This window comes from Nuphar pumila, chromosome 3 (genome assembly GCF_984573655.1).
Source record: "Nuphar pumila chromosome 3, dmNupPumi1.hap1.1, whole genome shotgun sequence".
In the NCBI taxonomy this organism is placed as follows: domain Eukaryota; kingdom Viridiplantae; phylum Streptophyta; class Magnoliopsida; order Nymphaeales; family Nymphaeaceae; genus Nuphar; species Nuphar pumila.
In genome coordinates, this window is record NC_143251.1 from 143,587,709 (window position 1) to 143,610,717 (window position 23,009).

The 23,009-nt window shown below is 37.8% G+C and overlaps 1 protein-coding gene and 1 non-coding gene across 5 annotated transcripts; both read left to right on the forward strand.

The window, feature by feature from the left end:
- Window positions 1-515: 515 nt before the first annotated feature.
- LOC149844215 (electron transfer flavoprotein subunit alpha, mitochondrial-like) lies at window positions 516-9,078 on the forward strand. 4 transcript variants are annotated; one of them, XM_090000411.1, is made up of 8 exons: window positions 516-656; window positions 1,614-1,796; window positions 2,693-2,904; window positions 4,449-4,606; window positions 5,299-5,457; window positions 7,530-7,582; window positions 7,679-7,819; window positions 8,560-9,078. In XM_090000411.1, the coding sequence occupies exons 1-8, from the start codon at window positions 570-572 to the stop codon at window positions 8,635-8,637; spliced, it is 1,071 nt and encodes a 356-aa protein (XP_089856537.1). In that variant the 5' UTR covers window positions 516-569; the 3' UTR covers window positions 8,638-9,078. The 4 variants fall into 4 exon arrangements, with proteins under 4 accessions (XP_089856537.1, XP_089856539.1, XP_089856538.1 ...); XM_090000413.1 differs by having other exon boundaries at window positions 8,582-9,078; XM_090000412.1 differs by having other exon boundaries at window positions 523-656; window positions 4,449-4,600.
- Window positions 9,079-10,944: 1,866 nt separating this feature from the next.
- TRNAG-CCC (transfer RNA glycine (anticodon CCC)) lies at window positions 10,945-11,015 on the forward strand. The gene has a single exon. It is a non-coding gene; the product is annotated as a tRNA-Gly (tRNA).
- Window positions 11,016-23,009: the final 11,994 nt, after the last annotated feature.

Consider the following 23,009-nt stretch of genomic DNA (forward strand, 5'->3'; position numbering starts at 1 on the left):
ATATATATATATATATATATATAATTTGCTTTTTTTTATGACTCATTTTTTTATAGTGTTCATTTCACCATCTTTTGGATGCAAAACATTTTTAACCATATATTCATTTTTAATGAATTTGCCATTTCACATATTGCTAGCTGTGATTGTGGTCAGGGTCTTATTAGATTGGATCGTTTTGGATCTAATATCATATCAAATTTAATTTGAAACTTCTGTTTAGTCGGATTCAATAGATCAAACAACATCCAGCCAATGACCGATTTCAGATTCAGTAGGGCGTCTAACATCTGAATCCGAATCCTAACATAATCTGAATCAATTACATATAAAAATACACCTGATTTTCTAATTGGATCCAACTCCTGTACTACGTTTTCCCACCCAACTCTGGATCCGATTCTCAATCCGGTGTTGCATTTTCCGAATAAGTTGGATTCATTGATGCCTACATCTGAACCGAATCCGACCCGTTTTATTTCTTAAGGGAGAAAAAAAAGCCAGAAATCGTTTATCGATTAAGAGAAGGAAGAAGAAGAAAAGAGGAGGAAGGAAACGAAGAAGAGAAGATGGCGATCTCGTTGGGGAGTAGAATTTTCAGGAGACGACTCGTATCTTCCATCACGTCTTCTTCTCTCGGCCCTCTCCATCGATTGGTAAGTTTGTCGTGAGAGTTTCCCGTTCTATGCATGGTAGATTTCTGCCAAACTCTTGCCATAAAGATGAAATTGTTTGGGTATCAACTGATTTCTTTATCATATTTCTTTTCCAGACTCAAATTTGATATCCCGAACGTTTAATTTGCATAAATTATCCAGAAAACTAGGATAAGTTGGGATATCTCATCATGGACCAACACAGAATATCCTGAATCAGCCTAGTTTTCTGGATAAGTGGGTGCATCCAAACACCCCCCTTGAACTGAAGGCGTGCAACTTTCCGTGGTGGCTGCATGGAAAACAGTACGTTTTTTGGGTCCTGAAAACCAAATTTTGGTTTTCTATCCAGATTTCCGTGGGTTCGTGAAGTTGCTTGTGTATCTAATGATTGTTTTGCCTAGAGTTTGTTCTTTCTTTTTGATTGGGGCGTTTCGAAGCATCCATTTATCCAGATTAGCGGGATTAATTGGTAGTCGCATTACGGAACATGGTACGATATCCCAATTTATCCGCGTTTTTTGGATAAGTGGGTGCGAAGGGTTGTTTGGATGCGCCTGTCCATCTAGATAAGTGGGGCATGTTTGGATATTCTACTGTATGTGGCCCACAATGCAACGTCCCGATATTTCCTTTTACCTGGATAAATGGGTGCACTCTTAAGTCCTGAACTCCTTGCACACCATAAGGGGTGTTTTGGCTGCACCTACTTATCCAGATAAATGGGATAATTTGAGAAATTGCATTATGCTTCATAGTAGAACATCCCACCTTATCCCATTTATTTGGATAAGCTGGTGCATCCAAACACCACGTAAAAGTAAATGTTTGATTCGTGGATCTATTCAGTCTATAGACTGGACCTCGGCATCTTGATGCTTCCGTTTGGTGTCAACTAAGAGGTGATGAGGGTTTTCTGATGCATTTTTTCCACATATTTTTCCAATTTGTATATAGGCAAGCACTTTAGTCATTGCTGAACATGACGGTGGAATGGTGAAGTCATCATCCTTGAATGCAGTGGCTGCTGCTGAGGCTATTGCAGAGGGAAATTCCATTTCCTTGTTATTGGCTGGCTCGGGCCCATCCATTCAAGCAGCTGCCTCTCATGCTGCTGCAAGTCATCCTTCAATCTCTCAGGTTGTTTTTCATTGCTTTGCATTCTTCATTTTGATTCAGCCAGCGGCCTTTTATGCCTTTGTAATATTAAACATTAGTATCAGTAGTCTTAGCTTTTGGAAGCACATAACTATCCATCCTATGCTCAATAGTGCCTTACAGAGTTTTAGATAATAACAAGACCAAATACCCTTTAAAACATATGACAAACAGTAGACTATGGATAGAGGGGTGTCATGCCCAATGTTCAACAGGCAGAGGAGATATAAAGTAATAATGGACAGGCTATACAGAAGGTCGGCATTTGCAAACTTGCAGATGCTATTCATTTTTCTGCATGTTTAGTACATTTCTACACATATGTGATGCATGGTTGAGACCGTTATCATACGCTTGTAACAGGACATGCCACCTTCTAAGCACTGTTCTGGAATTCTCATACTTGAACACATGGCCGGTTGGCTATTAAACTGGACAATCAACGTGGTAAAAGAAACGATTCCACAAGCAACAGGAATGCTTGATCATCAGTTGGCTTTTTTCGTCTAGAATTCTAGCTAATATGATTATCGGAAACGACAAACAAGCTTAACATATAAATGACAGGCATCTTACTCTAGATTGAAAATATCATGTTCAATCAATCGTGGTTGTCGGAGACTGGAACTATTGGCGCCATTTGTCTCTGCAAGTGCCACTTGACTGAAAGGCCACTGTTTATGAATAGAAATCATTTGTTAAAGCGCCTTGACTTTATCATGCTTTATTCTTTCATAATCAGTTTCTTTTGATTTGATGTGGTTTCTAAATTTTCATTTCTCTGTAGTTTGACAAGCAATGGTTGTTTTATCAATCTTCTTTTCTTACCCCATTTCTTTTACCAACCTACTGCTTGTAAAGTGTTCTTTCACTTACAGGTGCTAGTTGCTGAAACGGAAAACCTAATGCATCCTCTTGCTGAACCTTGGGCAAAACTGATCTATTCAGTTCAGGAAAAGCATGCCTACTCACATATAGTCATGGCTTCAAGTTCGTTTGGAAAGAATGTACTTCCACGAGCTGCAGCTCTCTTAGATGTATCTCCTGTTACAGATGTCATAGAAATACGTGCATCTCGATTGTTTGTAAGGTTTTCTTCTGTACATACTGATCTTTCATTTTTTGCTGCATTAGTTTTTGGGTATTTTCCACCTCATGTGACACATGCTTAAGTTGCTGTGACTGATCCACTTGCGTGGCATCTATATTTTTCCTATATTTTTTAAGCAGGATTAATTTGGGCACGGTTACTTGATTTGTACTTTCTGATAGAGATGTAAATAAAAGACTTAGACAGTAGAGAAACACACGAGACACACACAAGTTTTTAACGTGGTTCGGTCTGCTATTGACCTACGCCCAGTGGCGTAGCTAGGATTCATGTGAGGGGGGGCCAAACAGGGGTGTAGGAAAAAAAATTTGGTGTGATAGTCGGGGCTTCGGGGGCAGCTCCCCCGATTTTTTTTTTTGAGATAAAATAAAAAAGGCTACAATTATTAATAAAAATCTATTTCATATGGACTTTTCAAACTATTTGCTGCAGTCAGGGCTGGACTAGGACTGGGCTAGTCGGGGCTTCGGGGGCAGCTCCCCCGATTTTTTTTTTGAGATAAAATAAAAAATGGCTACAATTATTAATAAAAATCTATTTCATATGGACAAATCAAACTATTTGCTGCAGTCAGGGCTGGGCTAGGACTGAGCTAAAAAAATGGATAAAAATCTATTTCATATGGAATCAGGGCTGGGCTTAAAAAAAAATAAAAATTAACTGTTTCGGGAGGCAGGACTGGGCTACAGCCCAGTCCTGCGCCCCCCCCCCCCCCCCCCCCCCCCCAGCTCCGCCTCTGCCTACGCCCATGATGAAACTCCTCTCAACACTCAATTTGAGGAGCTCATAGATAGCCATTCTCATATATGTATTACAAGAGGTGGTTGAGAGAAGGCCTCATCCACACGTCTGGCCTTCTCTCTAAGAGTTTCCAATTTACATGAATTACAAGGGTAGACTATATCCTCTTTCCTTTCTAATGAACCTGCCAATATAACTTCCCTTCCTTCATGCATATCATAACAGCCTCTTTCCTTAACAATAGGTTTCCTTTATTCTCTAGAAATCTTAGTCACAAAGGTAACCTGTTTCTCCTCTTTAGAAAGATTATCTTTGACCTCTGAGCTAGCCTTCTCTTCCTTTGGAAAGTTGGTCTCTGAATTGGACTTCACGAGTTTGGATCCAAGAACCACACCTGAACCCGGATCCATATTATTTCTAACAGTAAAACCTGTTTTCCTGGAGAGATTTCAGGAAATAGAGCTTTCTGGTTCAGGAAAAGTTAATTATCAGTAGATTGAGGTTAAATGTTACCTCATCATCATGAAATATTAGCAGAGATTGTCGTTTTGAACACTTCTGTTGTTTTATTAATTTCCATTCCTTTTCTGTTTTATGTTATAGTTTTATTCTTTCTTGCTCAACACCGTACACACAATATGATGTGGTTTATGTGCTTCATTTGCAAATTTTCTGATTTTCAGTCAAATTTATGCTGCCAATGATCTTTCTAGCGTTTGACTGTTTGTTTCACCGGCTTGGAATATGTAGTTTATGTACTTCAATGACTTCATATTTTGCAGGCCAATTTATGCTGGCAATGCTCTTTGTACTGTCTGTTACACTGGTTCAGATCCATGTATGCTGACCGTTAGATCCACATCATTCCCATTGTCCTGCTGTGACCTGAGACCGGATGCTGCCCTTATCTCTCACCTTGATCTTTCAATCTTTGGTGATGGTCTGTCCACTCTTCCATTGTGATGAATACAAAGATCTTTTGTTTCAGATAGTTTCTTTCTAGCTCTTGTTGTTTGTTTTTTACTTTGGTTTGCATCCTACTAGTATGAGCAACCGATTGTTCTTTCCTTTTTCCTTTTGGCCTGGCTTGCTGAACATGCTCTGATTTTCACAATTAACAACACATTGAATTACAGAATCACTTTTCTGTTCCATTTTAGATCTAACGACCAGCACCCAAGTGATCCTATGGTTCAGAAAATTAACATATGCATTTGAATTGTCTTTCAGTCCTTGAGGTCACTTATGATCCCTCTTTTTGGTTCCACTTGATCCTTGTATTTGTTTTTTCAGGACTTAGAGATTTTTGCAAGATGTTGTTTATCAGCTTGCTGCTATGTTTCTTGATATGATGCTTATTATGTGTACTTTCAGCATCACAATTTTTTGGATGAAATTTTTGCCAAACAAATTTAGCTGCACTAATCGTATTTGAATAATAGCCTAGGACACAACCTGGTGCCTTATCTATGCTTCTATTGGGTCTGACATTTACGTTTATGTTGAAATCGTAATGTAACTTTTTGGTTGTAACAGTGTTATGTGTAGCTGGGATATTTAGTGCCTGAAGCCTGTTCCTGTTGGATATGGAAAATTGGAGTAATAGTGTATCTGTTTCATTTCCTTATACAGAATATCATTCAAAATCAAGATGGTTGAGGCACACATCTCAAGATACAGAACGTCCAGATTTGGGTAATGCACGTATAGTAGTCACGGGGGGCAGAGGTCTGAAAAATGCAGAGAATTTCAAATTAATTGAAAAGTTGTCCGACAAACTGGGTGCAGCTGGTATGTACTCTACTAGTTTCTGTATGTGGAGGTCACATAATTTTGAACTTATAAAATAAGGTTTCGCACATTGGTTCCACATGAAAGATGTTATCTATTTAAGATACAGATGAAAAGTTTATGGCTTTTTTCTGTTGTTTCTTGAACTTAAGATAACTACACATCAAGCTAAGTATGGTTTTGTTCCATTTGAAATGATTGTTTGGCCCCACCATCCTGGTTCTGATGTTTAAAGGATACACTTCAATCTTCTTGCTGCAACTTTTATGTAATGATGACCCTAAATTCAACTTCTGAAATCATTTGTTGAAATCTGTATGGTTACATGGGTTGCTATTGTAATGAAATATGCGGAAAAGCAAAGAGTGCATTAAGCACTTACAACATCCACTAATGAACAAACAAAAGGGCTAACACTCAAACCCACAAGAGACAACACAACATAAAAATATAAATGTCTCTTATTGAAAAGAGAGAGAGCTCTCAAGAGTAAAAAATACAAGAGGGGTTCACCCCTATTTATACACAAAAAGAAGGAGAGGAGGAGTGGCCTTATGGCCTTAAAAGAAGAGCCACCTAGGGGCTCCCATGGAGTCGTTGGGAGCCCCCAACGGTCACAAATGTGACTGTTGGGGCCCCCATCGACTCCATGGTGGGGCCCCTTTTAGGTGGGCAAAAATATAAAAAATAAAAAGTAACAAAAGAAAAAAAGAATTTACAAAAAATAAAGAAAAGAAACAAGTACCCCTATCGGGTACTTGTGAAATGACTAAAATACCCCTATCGGGTATTTTAGATAATACATATATATATGTATATAAACATATACATATATATGAATTACATATATTTTAACAGCTATTTGGCATGCATTTCTCTGAAAACCCCTTACAAGATAATTTGCACAGTAAGTACTAGTGAAGAATTATACACAATACATCAAGGCTTTCTTGAAAGAGATAATATCATATGTAGCACAGGGCTTTAACCAATTGTGCTGTCTAGCCCAATTTTTGATAATTTGCAAGTACGCTGTTGCCCCCATTTTATAGCCATATGGGCTGTGTAAAATGTTTCATCTATGATAGAAGCATTTTTTGTAAGTCGCCAACTGCAAGTCCTACCAGTTAAATACCTCTTCATTCTGGTTCTCGACAAAACATGTGGTTAAATTTGTGGTGCACATCCTATGGCTGTCAATTCTAAACAAACTTCATCATACCCAAGGACTTTACTGCAAACACAGAATTCAAGTCCTGTTTTCTAGTCTTTTCATTTGGGCGTTGAGAAATTTATTTATTGTCAGCCACCATGAATTCATTATGTTATTCTCATTAGAATTGAATGAACTTTCTAAGGTCATTTTTAAGTGTCTTAAAATTTTGTGTGAAGTATACAAAAACTAAAGCGCATTGTCAACATGAAAATGCTGCTTGTAGAATGGCTGGGAATTATAAAGACTAGGTTTCTAACTTGTTTTTGTGAGGATTGAAAATGTGAATGTAGATTTTAAATATGTTCACTGTGTTAAACTTGAGGGTACCATCTCCCTTTTAATGTTTTTTCCCTCTTTGCGGTCTGCAGACTTTTGAGCGGAGCCTCTCTCTATCAGTCATAGGATATTCTCACCAAATTTTTTATGTTCTGTTGGGCTTGATCGTTTGAAGGCAAATCTAATCATGTGTTGTTGTTCATATAATCTAGATGTGGTCATACATTATGCACTAAGCAAGAATATATGTCCTTCTAGTTTTAAGTTGTGTTCTATAATTGTATTATTGTTAAGCATTTCCCTTTTCTGCCCTGGACTCCCTTCATGCAATCCAAATATAAAGAGATTTTCACCTTTTCTGTTAAGGATTCATCTGAATTAGTAGAGCTCGTTACACCTGGGAAAAAAGACATCAAATTGATATTCTTTTGGACAAATCCCTATAATGCTTTGTACCAACTTGACCAGTATTAATTTTTCTCCCAAAGTATGTGAAAACATCCTAACTTGAATTATGTTTTCTGCTTGTTTGGAAGAACTATCTTAACTTTAAGGTTCTGAATCTTCTGATGTTGCACAGTTGGGGCAACAAGAGCTGCAGTGGATGCTGGATTTGTTCCGAATGAGCTACAGGTAATCCTGTTGTGCTTTTCTCTTCTCCTGAAAAAAAGTAAAAACTGCTTTCTCTAATTCTTATTTGATGGCAATTTTCTATTAACTTACTCTTAGGTTGGCCAAACTGGAAAAATTGTTGCTCCCGAGCTGTATTTAGCATTTGGAGTTTCAGGTGCAATCCAACATTTGGCAGGAATGAAAGATTCTAAGGTTATAGTTGCTGTAAATAAAGATGCAGATGCACCTATATTTCAGGTGCGACCAAATTTTCTTGTTCTACCCTTTTTTATCATTTTGTGGCAGATATGGAAATAAGTGTTTGAACAGAAAAGATATCAGCTATGACATCACGATAATATGTTATATCATGATCGTATCCTTTGGATTCCACTTAAACAAAAATTTTATTCTTTTTCTAGGGTGGACATAGTCCTTTTCATCCCAATGTCATGTAAATTCCAAGATTTTAAGAAATAAAACTGCAGCTTTTGCGAGTAGTTTAGTATTAACTGATTGAATACTTCGATTGGTTGTAAGGATGCTAAATTGTGGGCTCCTTTCATTTCTAAAATGGAGGACTGCATTTGCAAACATCACTGGGTTTCTTAAATGCAAGGATAAATGAGTTTTTTTATTTAGTTTGACGTGTCTACCAACTCCCAGATTTTTTAGTTGCTATTTCTGCCAAGGATTTGAGAACGAGTTTAATTGTCCTTGTGGAAAAATGTTAAAAACAATCCTGGAGAATGTTTACCAACAGTCTGTAAGAAGAATTATGCACCAGTGATGGGTAACAGATGCATCAAAGCAATATGGGTTGTGTATATCTGAGATTATGCCTAAATCTAATATTGGGGAGGTTAGAGAGAGATTGCTCCTTTTTGGTAGTGTTATGAAATATAGGTGTTGTAGCACCTGCAAGCATGGTTATGCACCTATCTTTTTTTATCTATCTATTCATTCTACTCTATCACAATTGGTTGTGTTGGTCACAGGTTGCTGATTATGGACTTGCAGCAGACCTATTTCAGGTGATACCTGAGTTAATAGAGAAGCTCCCTGAAAGAAAGTAGTCCAGCTTTATTTTCGCTTATGGAACTCCATGCTCGACCAAAGGACACATTGGGTGCCATAAATGATTCAACTGGAACAATAACCAGAAGTCTAATATTAGATCAAAATTGGGTTTCAGTTGAAAGTGAAACCAGTAAGCAGCTGCATGTCATCTTGAAGTGCTGATCATCTCAGTGGATGTACAATGAGGTGCAATTCTTTTACCTGACTTTCCTGCCATTGCATTACTACTAAGATCTGGTGTGTCAATTGAAACTAGTGGGCTGTTGCAAATGGTCATCTTCAAGTTATGATAAAAGTCAGGAAAAGAACAATGAGGTTTTGAGGTCTGCTGTCTGTGGAAATTCTGATAGTTATGATTCTTGTTAGAATTAGTGAATTGCAACTCCTGTTCTGCCATGAAAGGTGATTCTCAATGAATTCTGAAATTTGCATTTGAATTTTGTGTTTGAGCCAAGAAAAAGAAGAAAAAGCATGTCTTTATTTATGGAACCACCCTAGATTTTCACAATTTTTTTTTTGTTGAAAGGCAAGCTGGGGTTAGGCAGACCCCTACCACTTATACAACTATACCATTGGGTTTTGAACCTGCAACGTCCCAACACAAGGTGACGTCCACTAGCTGCTCCTACCAGACAAGTTAACCTATTATGCCAAGTGATAATCTTCAACCATGTTTCACTGAGTGATATGCTTGCCATTTAGCTGACTGGGAGCCATAGGCCCTAAAGGCCAAAATCACAAATCTTGGTATCAGGATTTTCTCGGCACGGAAAATCTGACAATAAATGAAAAAAATGTGTTATGCTCAAGAAAATGTCAGAAAAATCTCGAGACATACAAAGTTTGACATTTAAAAAAACAGGAGAATATAAAAATTAAGAGCCTCATTGAAATTGTGATGAAATAAAATATATTGAAAAGGGTGATACTTCGAATTTGTCATGACCTCACTGGGATTTTATCGTTTTGTTCATTTGTCACGTCAAATTCAAAGTATGTGTTGCATAGCCTAGCCCAAGGCCCATAAGAGCAGGGCCAGATTCTTGGTAGGTCAGGCCTCCTTGCACAGCAGATTGAGCTCCAATGGGTCTGAAGATGGGCCCTGCGTCCACCCTTAGTTGGGATGTGCATGCATACTGGTTCACATTGTGGAGCCACAAGGGCGCTGCTCATCTGGTAGGAGTGACTTGTGAACATCACTACATTGGCAGAATGTCACAAGTTCGAAACCCATAGGTGACTTCCTGTGTTGAGCGATCAAAGCTGGGTGTTAGGGGAGGACTTCAAGGATTTTACCAACTGGAGGCCTGCCAATATGTGGTTGGTGATGGGTGGCTTTTTTCTTGGCCTGGCCCCAAAAAAAAAGGTGGCAGCATGTTTGTGTATTTCCTTTTAAGCATATCCGTATTGGGCCAAGCCATATTGACCCATTCGTGTGTTCAACTTGTTGCACACCCAAACATCAGGGTGAGGAGTTATGTGATTGTAAATCTTTTATGGAATTTGCAAAAAAAAAAAATATTTTTCTTACTATGAAGATACAAAAAGATTCACTACTTCAATGACTTTCTAAATGAGAAAACCACACCTACTTTTTTGGCTAGGCCAAGGAAAAACCCAATTCTTATCGACTTTGACCGAGATGGGTGTGAACCCATCCCGCTCTAGTGCAGGCCTCCGCCGATAAAACCCTTGAGGTCTACTGCACCACTGCATCCACTTATCCAACAAGTTAGGAAGTTTCCAACTTATCCCAATTTGCCAATAAGTAGGTGTACCCAAACACCCTGAAACCTAGGACAATCAAGTTTGGGCATTGCATTCTGCTCCATAGTGCAGCACATAGCTACTGGAAGCGCCCCTATAGAGGGGGAATCCGAAGTGGGAAGCGCCATGCTTCTCCCAGGGAAGCATGCTTTTTATTTGTAGGAAACACGTTTCCCACTGGCTTCTCTCTTGACTTCCCTTTCGTTTCTCACTCGCTTCCTCATTTTTTGTGCTTTTCATGTTAATATTTATTTTTCTCGCTTCCCCTTGTTTCCTTTTTTTGCTTCTCACCTGCTTCCACATAAGCTTCCTAAACGAATCCCGCTTTCTGCTTCACACTACTTTTTAACACTCTTCCCCTCTTCCGCTTCACGCATCACTTCCCCTATCCATTTCTATTCCTGGTAACTATGGTGCAGCATCCCAACCATCCCAGTTGCATGGATAAAAGAATACATAAAAATGACTCCTTGGTAGCAAGCAGTGATGTGGAGTAACCTAAAAAAACATAAAAAATTAATTAATGACAACAAGAAGCGCATCTGGTGTAGTGGTATCATAGTACCCTCCCACGGTACTGACCGGGGTTCGATTCCCTGGATGCGCAACTTTTTTTGCTGCAAAATTTTAAACAAAAAATTTCCAAATATAAAATTAAAAAATACAGGAAAACATGTATAGAAAATATAGAAATTAATTAGCATTAGCTTCAAGATAACATTTTGACGTTTAAATATGAGAAATAATTTTCAAGATATCATGTTCTCCAAGTTTTTTTTGGCTTTGCAAATATTATAATATAATCATATGTTATTTCCAAAAAATACCAACGGGGGCTTCACTTGTTTGGTAGGAGCTGTTAGTGCATGTCACCTTGTGTTGCGACTTTGCAAGTTCAAAACCCAATGGTACATAGGGATTCACATGAGCCGGGCTCGAGCTGAACTTGGCATACACAAACTCTGCTCTTCCAACCAATCCAATGAATGGTACATTGTATAGCTGGTGGGGGTCTGCCTAACCCCAGTTTGCCTATAAAAAAAAGACATTTTAAAAAAATATATGTAAACCACTTATAATCAGGTTGGATGTAACCAATACCAGATCCAGCTTATCTAATACTGTCTAAACAGATTCGGATTCAGATAGAGGTATCAATGGATCAGGTTCCACCCCAGACCCAATTTGTACCAAACCGTATAGGGTCAGGGTTTAGTAATAAAGGAGGACCAATTAGAATCCGGGTCGGATCCGAAGGGTCCTAATATATGGAGCAGGGCATGGTATGTGAAATTTCATACTAGACCCGTATTCAGATTAAGATCCATAATTTTTCAATATAAAGTTAAAAAATATTATTTTACGGGGCCTGATTTGTAATCTTTATAAGACTGAAGTATGTTTTTTTCTTATAGTAGACCCAATTGGACCCATGTCTGTATCCGGTATCAGCACCTCAAAGAAAAATCCGGGTTTGGATCTACCTAAGTCTGAACTAGATCCAATCCCCTTATTAAAAGAACTGGATTTTTTTTAATTCTTTAACAAAAGTGAGCATTTTGAACTTTGATGTACCGGCTTAGTCTCAAAACCTAAAAACTTGGGGCATTTTTTTTCTTTCTCAATCCAAACCAGATTTTGCACTTGGTTGGAACAGGGTTACTGGAAATTCCACTTACATGTGGAAAAATTGAAACCAGAAACCTTGCATTTCTGAAACATGTGGAAAACTTCTAAAAATGCATTGGAAACCCATTTTCCACCAAATGAAAAAACTAGTTTCACATCACAAAAAAAACCCAACTTACTTTATATGAGAAACTTGTTTCTTTTCTTTGGAAACATGTTTTGGTACATTTCTTGCAAGTTTTTCTTAAATAAGAATTTCTTTTTTATATGAAAGTTGAGATATGTGTGTTATTTAAAAATTTAATCAGTTATTTTATTTGTAATCAATGTAATAATATATTTTATAAAAAATATTAATTCTTACTATTTATCATAATATTAGAAAAAAACAAAGTTGACGTAAATTTATAATATTTTTCATACATATTGTCGAAATTTACACACACAAAGGCATGCTTTGTTACATATCCATTTTACTAGGTTTTAAAGAAAACACAAGTATATATATTTATAGGGATAATATTGGCTACACTCGTGGGTAAAGAACCCTAAGTATATTTGTATAATTGTTAGGGGTCGGACTAACCCCAGCTTGTCTTTCAAAAAAAATCTTAACACACACATACACATATATGTTTCTCATATATAAAAAAATGGGTTCGTGCTAAACCCATTTGGTGCTAAACTGTGTGCTAAATGGTTTTTTCGGGTTTCTTTGGTGCTTTTTATGCTGTTTCAGCTCCATAAATGTGTTGGGCATGATCGACTTAGTAAGAATACACCTGAATCAAATGCTTCAAACAGCTGAACCCTATAAAATCAAGTACATATCACATCTTCAGAATTTAAAAATAAAATTAAAAAAACCCAAAAAACCCATTTAGCACCAAATGGGTTTAGCAAGGACCCATTACTAATCATATATAATATATATTATACATATTGAGAAATGCATTGAGCCAGTGCTTTTTGGATTGATCTGGCCAGTCCAAAAAAAAAATGTCCATCTACATAATCAACGGTCTGATTCAAAGTTAAATTTTGACCGAAAAACCAGTAAATGGATCCGTGAATCCCGCCTTTTACAAAACCCGATGCCCCTATCACGCTCATTGTACGAAAACTGTGCCTGGGGTCCCTTGCTCCCTCGACTCTCCGTCTCACCCCCTTCCTTCCTCGACTTTCCGTCTCACCTTCTGCTGCCTGAGCGAAAGCCACCATCACCAGAGGAGGGCATCGCGCAACCCTCCCCCACAACTGCGTTGCCTCTGCAAAGGACGTCCATGCGTTGTCCTTGTCTCTCTGTAGCCGCACAACCCTTCCCCACAGTTGCATTGCCTCTGCAAAGGGCACCCCTGCAGTGCCCTCCTACTCGTCGGCGACGCTTGTCGGAAGCCCCCTGTTCGTCAACGATCATAATGCAGGAAAAAAACAAAATTTTAGTGATCGGAGTAAAATGAACCAGGACAAAGTAGTTGGGTCCAACGACTTTGGTGAATGGGGTTCCGACGAGCAGGGGCAGGGGACTCCGAAGAATGGGGTCTTCGGGGGGGATGGGTCAGGCAACTTTGGCTTCGGCGAGCAGGGGACTCCGGTGAGCTGGGTCCGACGACTTTGCACAAGGCAGGGCTGATGGTGGTCGTGGGTGCTCAGCACCATAACAAGAAGAGAGGAAGAGAGGGAAAAGAGAAAGAAAGAAAGGGGAAGAGAGAGAAGGGGAGGGAAAGTCGAGGGAGAAAGGGGACAGGTGCTGGTTCCGGGATTGTTGTTGCGAGAGAGGGGAAAGAGCAAGAGAGATGGGGTTGAACTGCGTTGGGGGCTTCGGACGAGCAAGCACCGACGAGCGTCGCCGACGAGAAGGAGGCTTCCAGGATCGAAGTGAAGAGAGGGATTGCTGAAGTTGTTTACGGCTTTCTTCACGAAGCAGGTTATATGCAAGTTGTTAAATGCGATGAGGCGAAGCGAGGCCTTAGAACATGTTATGAAGCCAGGCGTAAGCCTCGACGCTTTGAAGCGTGATCGCGGAGAGAAGAAGTCCCCTCGCCCCTCGCCGAAAACCTTGTCAGGGGTATCAGAAGAACTCAGTCCGTTAAACTCGCTGGAAGCTTTTGCTTTTTTCGGGCGAGTAAATCCAATTTCAGGCCACGAAGAGAAGAAATTTCACCGTAAATCTTGCCGGAATATCCTCCTCTGCTCATTGTGTAATTGTTTTCGGTTTTAGCCACAGATCGAAGGAGGCACCGACGCTTTAGGTATTGAGTGTGCGCCTCAGTACCTTGAGCGTGCGCCTCGCCTGTGAGGCGTACGCTTCAAGTACTGAGGCGTACGCCTCTCACAACACTAGTTATATGTTCTCCCCCTCCCCCGGGGGCAATTAGCTCTTGTGTTCGGGGTCCCAATGAACACCACATATTTAAGCATGTACGTCTTGTATCCCTATGTTTGTCATTGATGCGATTGCAAAGACTTAAGTACCATCTCTTCCATTGGTGCAAAAAAAAATGACGATTATAAAAAATGAGTGGTTGTAAAAACTTAAGTGTCCCGAAGATGATTATTTAAGACCTAGTCTCTGCATTGCAGGATTATTCGAGAAAGAAATCTCCTCTAGAGAAGGCCATGAACATCAACCCTCTCACCCTCTCTCTCTTCTCTTTTTGCTTTTGTGCACATCCAGCAGAAGATCCTACATTGCTCCATCAAGCACCGACTGACCTACACATTGACTGTTTTGGAGCCTGATTCAGAGTTTTTACCCTTACAGGAGGAGGGTTTGGGGTCTCTTCCCAGCATGGATAGCATCATTCAACTAAATGAGTAGTGGATCCTGATTCAGAGTTTTTACCCTTACAGGAGAGGGGTCTGGGAGATCCTCCCAGCGTGGGTAGCATCATTCAACTTGAAGAGTTATGGAGTCTGATTCCGAGTTTTTACCCTTACAGAAGGGGGGTCTGAGGGCTCCTCCCAGCATGGGTAGCATCATTCAACTTGATGAGTTGTAGAGCCTGATTCAGAGTTTTTGCCCTTATAGGAGGGGGGTTTGGGGGCTCCTCTCAGCGTGGGTAGCATTGTTCAACTTGATGAGTTGTAGAGCTTGATTCATAGTTTTGCCCTTACAGGAGGGGGTTTGGGGGCTCCTCCGAGTGGTGGTAGCGTCATTCAACTTGATGAGTTGTGGAGCTTGATTTAGAGTTTTTGCCCTTACAGGAGGGGGGTCCGGGGGCTCTCCCCCGGCGCGGTCAGCGGGCGGGGGTCTAGGGGGGGTCGCTCCTGGTGGGGGGCTCGGGGGCAGCGCCCCCCAAACCAATTTTTTTTAGGGTCTTGTATAATTTTTTTATTTTCTTTCCCTCTTTTAACTATCGAAAAAGAGCAATAAAGCGTTTTGTTTAATCGTGGGGCTCATGTTTCCTTCGGTTGTTTCTTGCTTGAGGTTTTCGTAACACCCCTTCCCACGATTTTTCTATTTCTTTCCCACGATTTTTTCAATGACTCTGCTCTAGTGATTTTTAGTGTTGTCGGGTCTCCAACAAGCCCCACAGCGATTTATAGTGTTGTCCGATCTTCCAACAAGGATTTGTAGTATTGTCGGGCCTTCATACAACAATTTATAGTGTCTTCCGCAAATCACTATAGCGATTTGTAATGTTTTTGGGTCTCTAACGAGCCCCACAATGATTTATAGTGTTGTCCGATCTTTTAACAATGATTTGTAGTATTATCGGGCCTTCCTACAACAATTTGTAGTATTTTTGGGTCTCCAACGAGCCTCACAACGATTTATACTATTATTCGGTCTTTCAACAACGATTTATAGTGTCTTCCGCAAATCACTATAGCAATTTGTAGTGTTTTTGGGGCTCGATGATTTATAGTGTTGTTGGATCTCACTATAGTGATTTGTAGTGTTTTCCGCAAATCACTATAGCGATTTGAAGTGTTATTTAGTAAGCAAATCGCTGTAAATCGCTACCCGAATTAGGACCAACTTGTTAGGGTCATATCTCTCTATCCGGAGGTCATATTCTAAATCTGTAAAAAGTGGTGTCTTCGTTATTGAGTTTAGTTTATTCCTGTCAAATTTTAACGATTTTTATGGTCATTTCATTCTTTATTTTAACTAAAAACCAGACCTCTATTATTCTGTGTTGTGCAATAATAGGGGTCTGGTTTTTAGTTAAAATGAAGAATGAAATGACTATAAAAATCACTAAAATTTTACAGGAATAAACTAGACTCAATAACGAAGACACCATTTTTTACGGATTTGGAATATGACCTCCGGTTAGAGATATATGACCCTAACAAGTTGGTCCTAATTTGGGTAGTGATTTACAACGATTTGCTTACTGAATAACACTACAAATCTCTATAGTGATTTGCGGAAGTCACTACAAATCACTATAGTGATTTGCAGAAGACACTACAAATCGCTGTTGGAAGACCGAATAACACTATAAATCGCTGTGAGGCTCGTTGGAGACCCGAAAATACTACAAATCGCTGTAGGAAGGCCTGATAATACTACAAATCGTTGTTAAAAGACCAGACAACACTATAAATCGTTGTGGGGCTCGTTGGAGACCCAAAAACACTATAAATTGCTATAGTGATTTGCGGAAGACACTATAAATCGTTGTATGAAGGCCCGATAATACTATAAATTGCTGTTGGAAGATCAGACAACAGTATAAATCGCTGTGAGGCTTGTTGAAGACCTGACAACATTAAAAATCGTTGTAGCGGAGTCATTAAAAAAATCATGAGAAAGAAATAAAAAATTCGTGGGAAGAGGTGTTACGAAAACATCTAGCAAGAAACAACCAAAGGAAACATGAGGCCCACGATTAAACAAAATGCTTTATCGCTCTTTTTTCGATAGTTAAAAGAGTGAAAGAAAATAAAAAAATGATACAAGGCCCCCAAAAAATTTGGTCCGGAACCCGCGTCGAGGGAGAGCCCCTCGGACGCCCCTCCTGTAAGGGCAAAAACTCTAAATCAGACTCAACAACTCATCAAGTTGATTGATGCTACCCACGCTGGGAGGAGCCCCCAAACCCCCTTTTGTAAGGGCAAAAACTATGAATCAGGCTCCACAACTCATCAAGTTAAACGATGCTACAGTCAGTGTGTAGGTCAGTCGGTGTTTGATGGAGCAATGTAAGATCGTCTGCTAGATGTGCACATAAGTTGAAAGAGAAGAGAGAGAAAGTGAGAGGGTTGATGTTCATGGCCTTCTCTAGAGGGAACTCTTTGCCTCTCTTGATTTCTTCTCTAGAGAGAGAAAGAGAGAGTTTTACAATGTTTTACGTAGAAGGAAGAAGAAGAAGATGATGATGAAAAGTTCAAACAAACATTTTTTGATGGCTCAGATTCGTTTCGCCGGATGACCATCGGATCGCCGACTCATCATCGGATCGTCGACTTACCATTGTTTTGCCGGATCACCATCGGATCATCGACTAAGGTTTGTTTCGCTGTGTAGACTTTGAAGAGTCAACATCATCCTTGACTTTTTGGATGAAGGACATGTTTGTCCTTTTTTTGAACAGTTTGTTTTCCTTTTTTAAATGAAGGACATTTTTGTCATTTTCTCAAACCGTCGTTTTATGGCAAGAATAAGAAGAAATGGTACTTAAGTCTTTGCAACCGCACCAGACTCCAATGTTGAGTGATGTCAACATACACGGGAATACGAGCTCCATATGCTTATATACATGGTGCTTTTTGGGACCCCCCGAACACAGACGTGGGATTCAGTGAATCATCAGGGGCGAACATACACCACCTTCTCCTTTCTTCAGGAGGGGTTTGCTCTCACGTAATATAAGGACATTTAGTGAGTAAGCGTCTCTCGTGTATATATATATATACATATATATATATATATATATATATATATATATATATATATATATATATATATATATATAGATAGAGAGAGAGAGAGAGAGAGAGAGAGAGAGAGAGAGAGAGAGAGAGAGAGAGACTAGCTGAGAGTTTACTTCTTGCTAAGTAGCCTATAATTCAACTGAAATTCAAGTTTACTGTTTCACGATTGAGCTGATCTAAAATAAAGCATGATTTATTTTGAATAAGGCTCTTATCTGTGCGGTTTCACTCGTTAAAAGAGAGTGGGCCCACCTCTCTCTTCAACAAATGAGACTCTCCATGAAACATGGCCACATAGATCATATGTGATCAACATTTTCTACTCGGCCATGTAAAACTAATAATGATGTAGGATTTAGCCTTCCGCTATTGGAATATTTTTTTGCATCAATATTCCTGGAATGAATTATATTCTTTAGTTTCTCATCTAGACATATGTCTTTGTTAGACATATCTTAATCTCATACATTATACATGTTTCGAAAACATTTCCTTTTATATACTCTTTGTTAAAGGATCAACAATAATATCAGATGTAGGTAAATGATTGACTTTGATTTCATTCATTTCAATCATATCATAAAAAAAATTTATATGTTTACTTTTTAAATTATCTGCTCCACTCTTCATAAAAGATGACAACCTGATTATCAAAGTAAATCTGGAATGACCCGTTGGTTATTTCTTGTTTCAAATAATTAATGAAGCGACTTATCTAAATGGCAAATGTAGCAGCTGCATTGCAAGCAATATATTTAGCTTCCTGAGTGTGCTGAACTACACAACCTTGTTTCTTAAAAGATCAGGAAACTGCTCCACATTCTCTGAGGAAAACATATCCATAAGTGAAGTTACTATCATCTTTGTTGCCAACAAAGTCAACATCTGAATATCCAATTAATTCTAAAGAATCAACTTAAAAACATAGTTTGAAGTTTATAGTCTCTTTTAAATATCGAAATATTCTTTTTACTACTTGCCAGTGTAGCCAACCAAGATTACTTTGGTAGCAACTAACAAGGCCAACAACAATGCTGATATCAGGCCTTGTATATAACATAGCATACATCAAGCTTTTAACAACTTCTGCATAAGGGACATTTAGCCTTTTCTGTCCATCACTGAGACTATCATTTTTACTTAATTTGACACCTTTTACCACATATGTTTTAACAAACTTACAATCACTCATTCTAAATTTCTTGAGTATATGAGTTAGATACCTTTCTTGACTGAAGCTTAAAAGTTTGGAGTTTCTATCTTGAGTGATTTTAATTTCAAGAACGCAGGATGCTTCTCACATGTTTTTTATTTTGAACTGTAAATTTAACCATGACTTGGTTTTGACAATCATATCGTTGTTATTTCTAGTTAGAAGAATGTCATCCACATATAGTGAAAGAATAACAAATTTACTCATTTTTTATGACATAAACACCGTGGTTAAATTTATCTGCCACAAACCCTAATGATGTAATAGTCTTATAAAACTTTAAGTACCACTAATGTGGTAATTATTTGCGTCCATATGAGGAATTTTTCAACCTATATACTTTATCTTCTTTGCCTTTTTTTATATAGCCTTCAGGTTGCTCCATGGATATTGTTTCAATAAGCTCACTATTAAGAAAAATAGTTTTAACATTCATTTGATGTAGATCTAGGTTGTAGTAAGCTACAATCGCAAGAATTATCCATACCGAGTTGAATTTTGCAACAGGTGAATATGTGTCAACATAATTTAATTATTTTTTTTAGAAAAATCCTTAGTTAAATTTATCAATGCTACCATCGGACTTGAATTTTTTCTTTAATATCTATTTACATCCAATGACTTTCCTTTTCTTAGGTAACTCAGTCAATTCTCAAACCTAGTTTTTCTTAATGGACTCAATTTCCTCGTCCATGGCTTTGATTCACGTGAGATTATTGTCTCATCATATGACAGGTTATCTACCATGCCATTCATGTCTAAAGCTTAACAAAGTTCTTCTGATAGGTTGCCATAATAGTCATTTAAGTAAGACGAAGGAACTCTAGACCTTTTATGCCTAACCTGAGATTGATAAGATGAAGTAGATGGAGAGATTTCAGAAGATTTGCCGATACTTATAGGTTCTTACATGTCATCAAAATCATAATGTGAATAAAGAAGATCATCTTTATTTATTTCGCAAATAATTTCTTCTATATTTTAATCTTCCAAGAAGATAACATCTTTACTTTCGATTAAACCCTTATTTGGGTGGTAAAATCTATAGCCTTTAGATCTTTTGGGATATCCAATAAATATACATCTTATAGATCTGATATCGAATTTATCTATTGATCTTTCTATAACCTTTATATGAGCTACAAAACCCCATCTACGAAGGTGACTTAAATTAGGTTTTCTTTCTGTCTATGATTCATAAGGTGTAGAGACTATAACTTTACATAGAACTCTATTTAGAACATATGTTGTTGTATGTATTACTTCTCTCCAAAATACTTTGGATAATAAAGTGTTAGATAACATACATCTAACCATATCAAGAAGAGTTTTATTAAATGTTTCAGCCACACCATATTGTTGAGGTATACTAGGAGTAGTAGTTTGCAGTCTGATCACATTGACTTTGTCATATTCAGAAAATTCATTTGAGGTATATTCTCTTCCCCGATCAGACTGTAAAATTTTAATCTTCTTACCAAGTTAGTTTTCAACTTCTTGACAATATTTCTTAAATTTATCTAATGCTTAATACTTATAAGTTATAAGATATATATAACTGGATCTAGAAAAGTCATCAATAAATTATATAAATTATTGCATTCCTTTATGAGTTTGAGTCCTGAAGGGACCACAAATGTCTGTGTGTATGATTTTTAATAATTTTGATGCTCTAAAAATATTTTGTAGAAAGAGTTTCCTTGTCATCTTTCCATAGATACACGGTTCACATCTATGAAATGAAGATTCATTAAAGTCAGTTATTAATTTTAATTCAACAAGTTTCTTCATCTTTTTTAAATTAATGTGTCCAAGTCTTTGATATCAAACATTTACATCAACATTAAAGATAGTATCAATATAAGCAGAAATTGACGAAGCTTTATTTATGTCAATATCATTAATTTTGAACAACCCATGATTTTTATCAAAAATACCATCAAACAGAACTCGACCATGTTTTTCCATAGTAACTTTTCATGGATAAAATCTAACTTCAAAATCTTTGGCAATTAGGGCCGAAACAGATACTAAATTACGCCTCATGGACGGTACGAACAAGACATTGGACAATAATACATTATTTCTGAAAGTTTCAATCTTATAGGTCCCAATACCCATAACACCAGAGTAGGTGTTGTTGCCAATGTGCACACGATGTTCAACAGGCTTGTACTCGACCATGTTCACAATTCCCTTCTTGGTCATTGCTATATGACGTGTTGCCCCCATAGTCTTCTCTTCAACTGGAAAGAGCTTGGTCTGCATAAGATCATTTCGATATCACGTAGATTATATCTCGCCTCTTCTTTTACTGTCTATTTCTGTTGTTCTTACCAGTGTTGTTATTTGACTTGCTCATGCAATCTCGCTTGAAGTATCCAGGTTTTCAATATTTGAAGCACTTCACATATGTGGCGGCTGCCTGCGACTTGCGAAATGTTGGACCTTTCTTCCAATCAAAATTTTCATTGCCTTTAAAATATTTTTTCTTAGATTGTGGCAGTTTAGAAGGGCTATAGTTATGACAGGGAGCATCTTTAGCGAAGTGTAATTCATTTTTTCTATATTGTTGCATATGTTGCCGCTCAATTTTCAGTTAAGTAGGAAGCCCCTCCAAGGTTAGTTTTTTAGAATTTATCCTAAGAGCTGTTTGTACCATCTTCCATGAAGATGAAAAACTATGCAGAGCGGTGAATATCTGCATACAATCAAGGATCACATTCCCAACTATCACCATATCCTTGGCCATAACTAGCATTTTATTTGTATGGTCAACAACATTATCATTTTCTTGCATACGACATTAATTATATTGTTCTAACCGTAATTGTATGTGTGTTTCAGAAGTATTGTCATATTTCTTGAGGATTGCTTCAAACATGAACTTAGTTATAGAGTAATCTTCAAATACCCTAATAATATCATCGTCCACATATGTCAACATGATGGTTCAGGCCAATATGTTGTCCCTTTTATATTTTGTGTAAGAAGCTTTGACCTCGTTGGTAGCTACAATATCAGGGTCCTTCATTTCAGTATTGAGGGCATTCTCGGTGCCCTCCAAAGTTAGAACAAGAGGGATCCTCCTCTTTTAAATGTGAAAGTTGGTGCCATTAAGTTTGTCAGTTTTGGCTAGTTCAGTGGCACACACCTTACTTGTCATTTTTCTGTTTTTGGTTATTTTAAGATGACAAAGTATGATAAGAATAAATTCAACATTCAACAAGTAGATAAACTAAAGAACATTAGCCATAAGTTCATGAAATATAACTTTCACAAATTAAAATTTCATAAAAACTACCAAAGTGTAAAAAGAAAATGTCAATCAATTGCTTGATTTCAGAAGCTAATTCGCACTTTCTACACCCTTTTCTGTAATTTCAGAAAATTTTACAAAAGAGAATTGCAATAAAAAAAAGTATTATCCGCAGGGAAACTAAAGTTTTAAAATAAAAAATAGGAGGTTTTCTGCAAAAAATTAGAAAACTGACCCTGTTTCAAAAAATATTTTCTAAGTGTAGGTCCCTTTTGGAATTACTAGAAAACTGAGGACCTCTGCTATAATTTAGGGATACAGATGTCAAATACAATAAAGATTAATGATATTAAAGTAATTTTATAACATAGGGATAGAACAAACAATTAAATTAAAAGGAGGGGCAAATAAGTAATTGAACTAAGTGGGACTTGACAGAAAATACCTGAAAAGACTAGGGGTAATAGGTAATTTTGCCTATTTGGGGGATATGGCCTGTATTTCTAAAAATGACCAGGGGTAAAGTTATACTTTTACTTGTAAATGGGTATAAAACCTGCATTTCTCAAAAAAATCGGACGCTTCTAGTAGAAGCTTTCGTTTGTTCTTTT

Excerpts from the sequence above, each read along its gene's own strand:
- LOC149844215 (XM_090000411.1), top strand. The coding sequence starts at position 570 with ATGGCGATCTCGTTGGGGAGTAGAATTTTCAGGAGACGACTCGTATCT. Across the intron at positions 4,607-5,298 it reads TCTTTCAATCTTTGGTGATG|AATATCATTCAAAATCAAGA; the intron begins GTCTGTCCACTC and ends TTCCTTATACAG. Across the intron at positions 7,583-7,678 it reads TTGTTCCGAATGAGCTACAG|GTTGGCCAAACTGGAAAAAT; the intron begins GTAATCCTGTTG and ends ACTTACTCTTAG.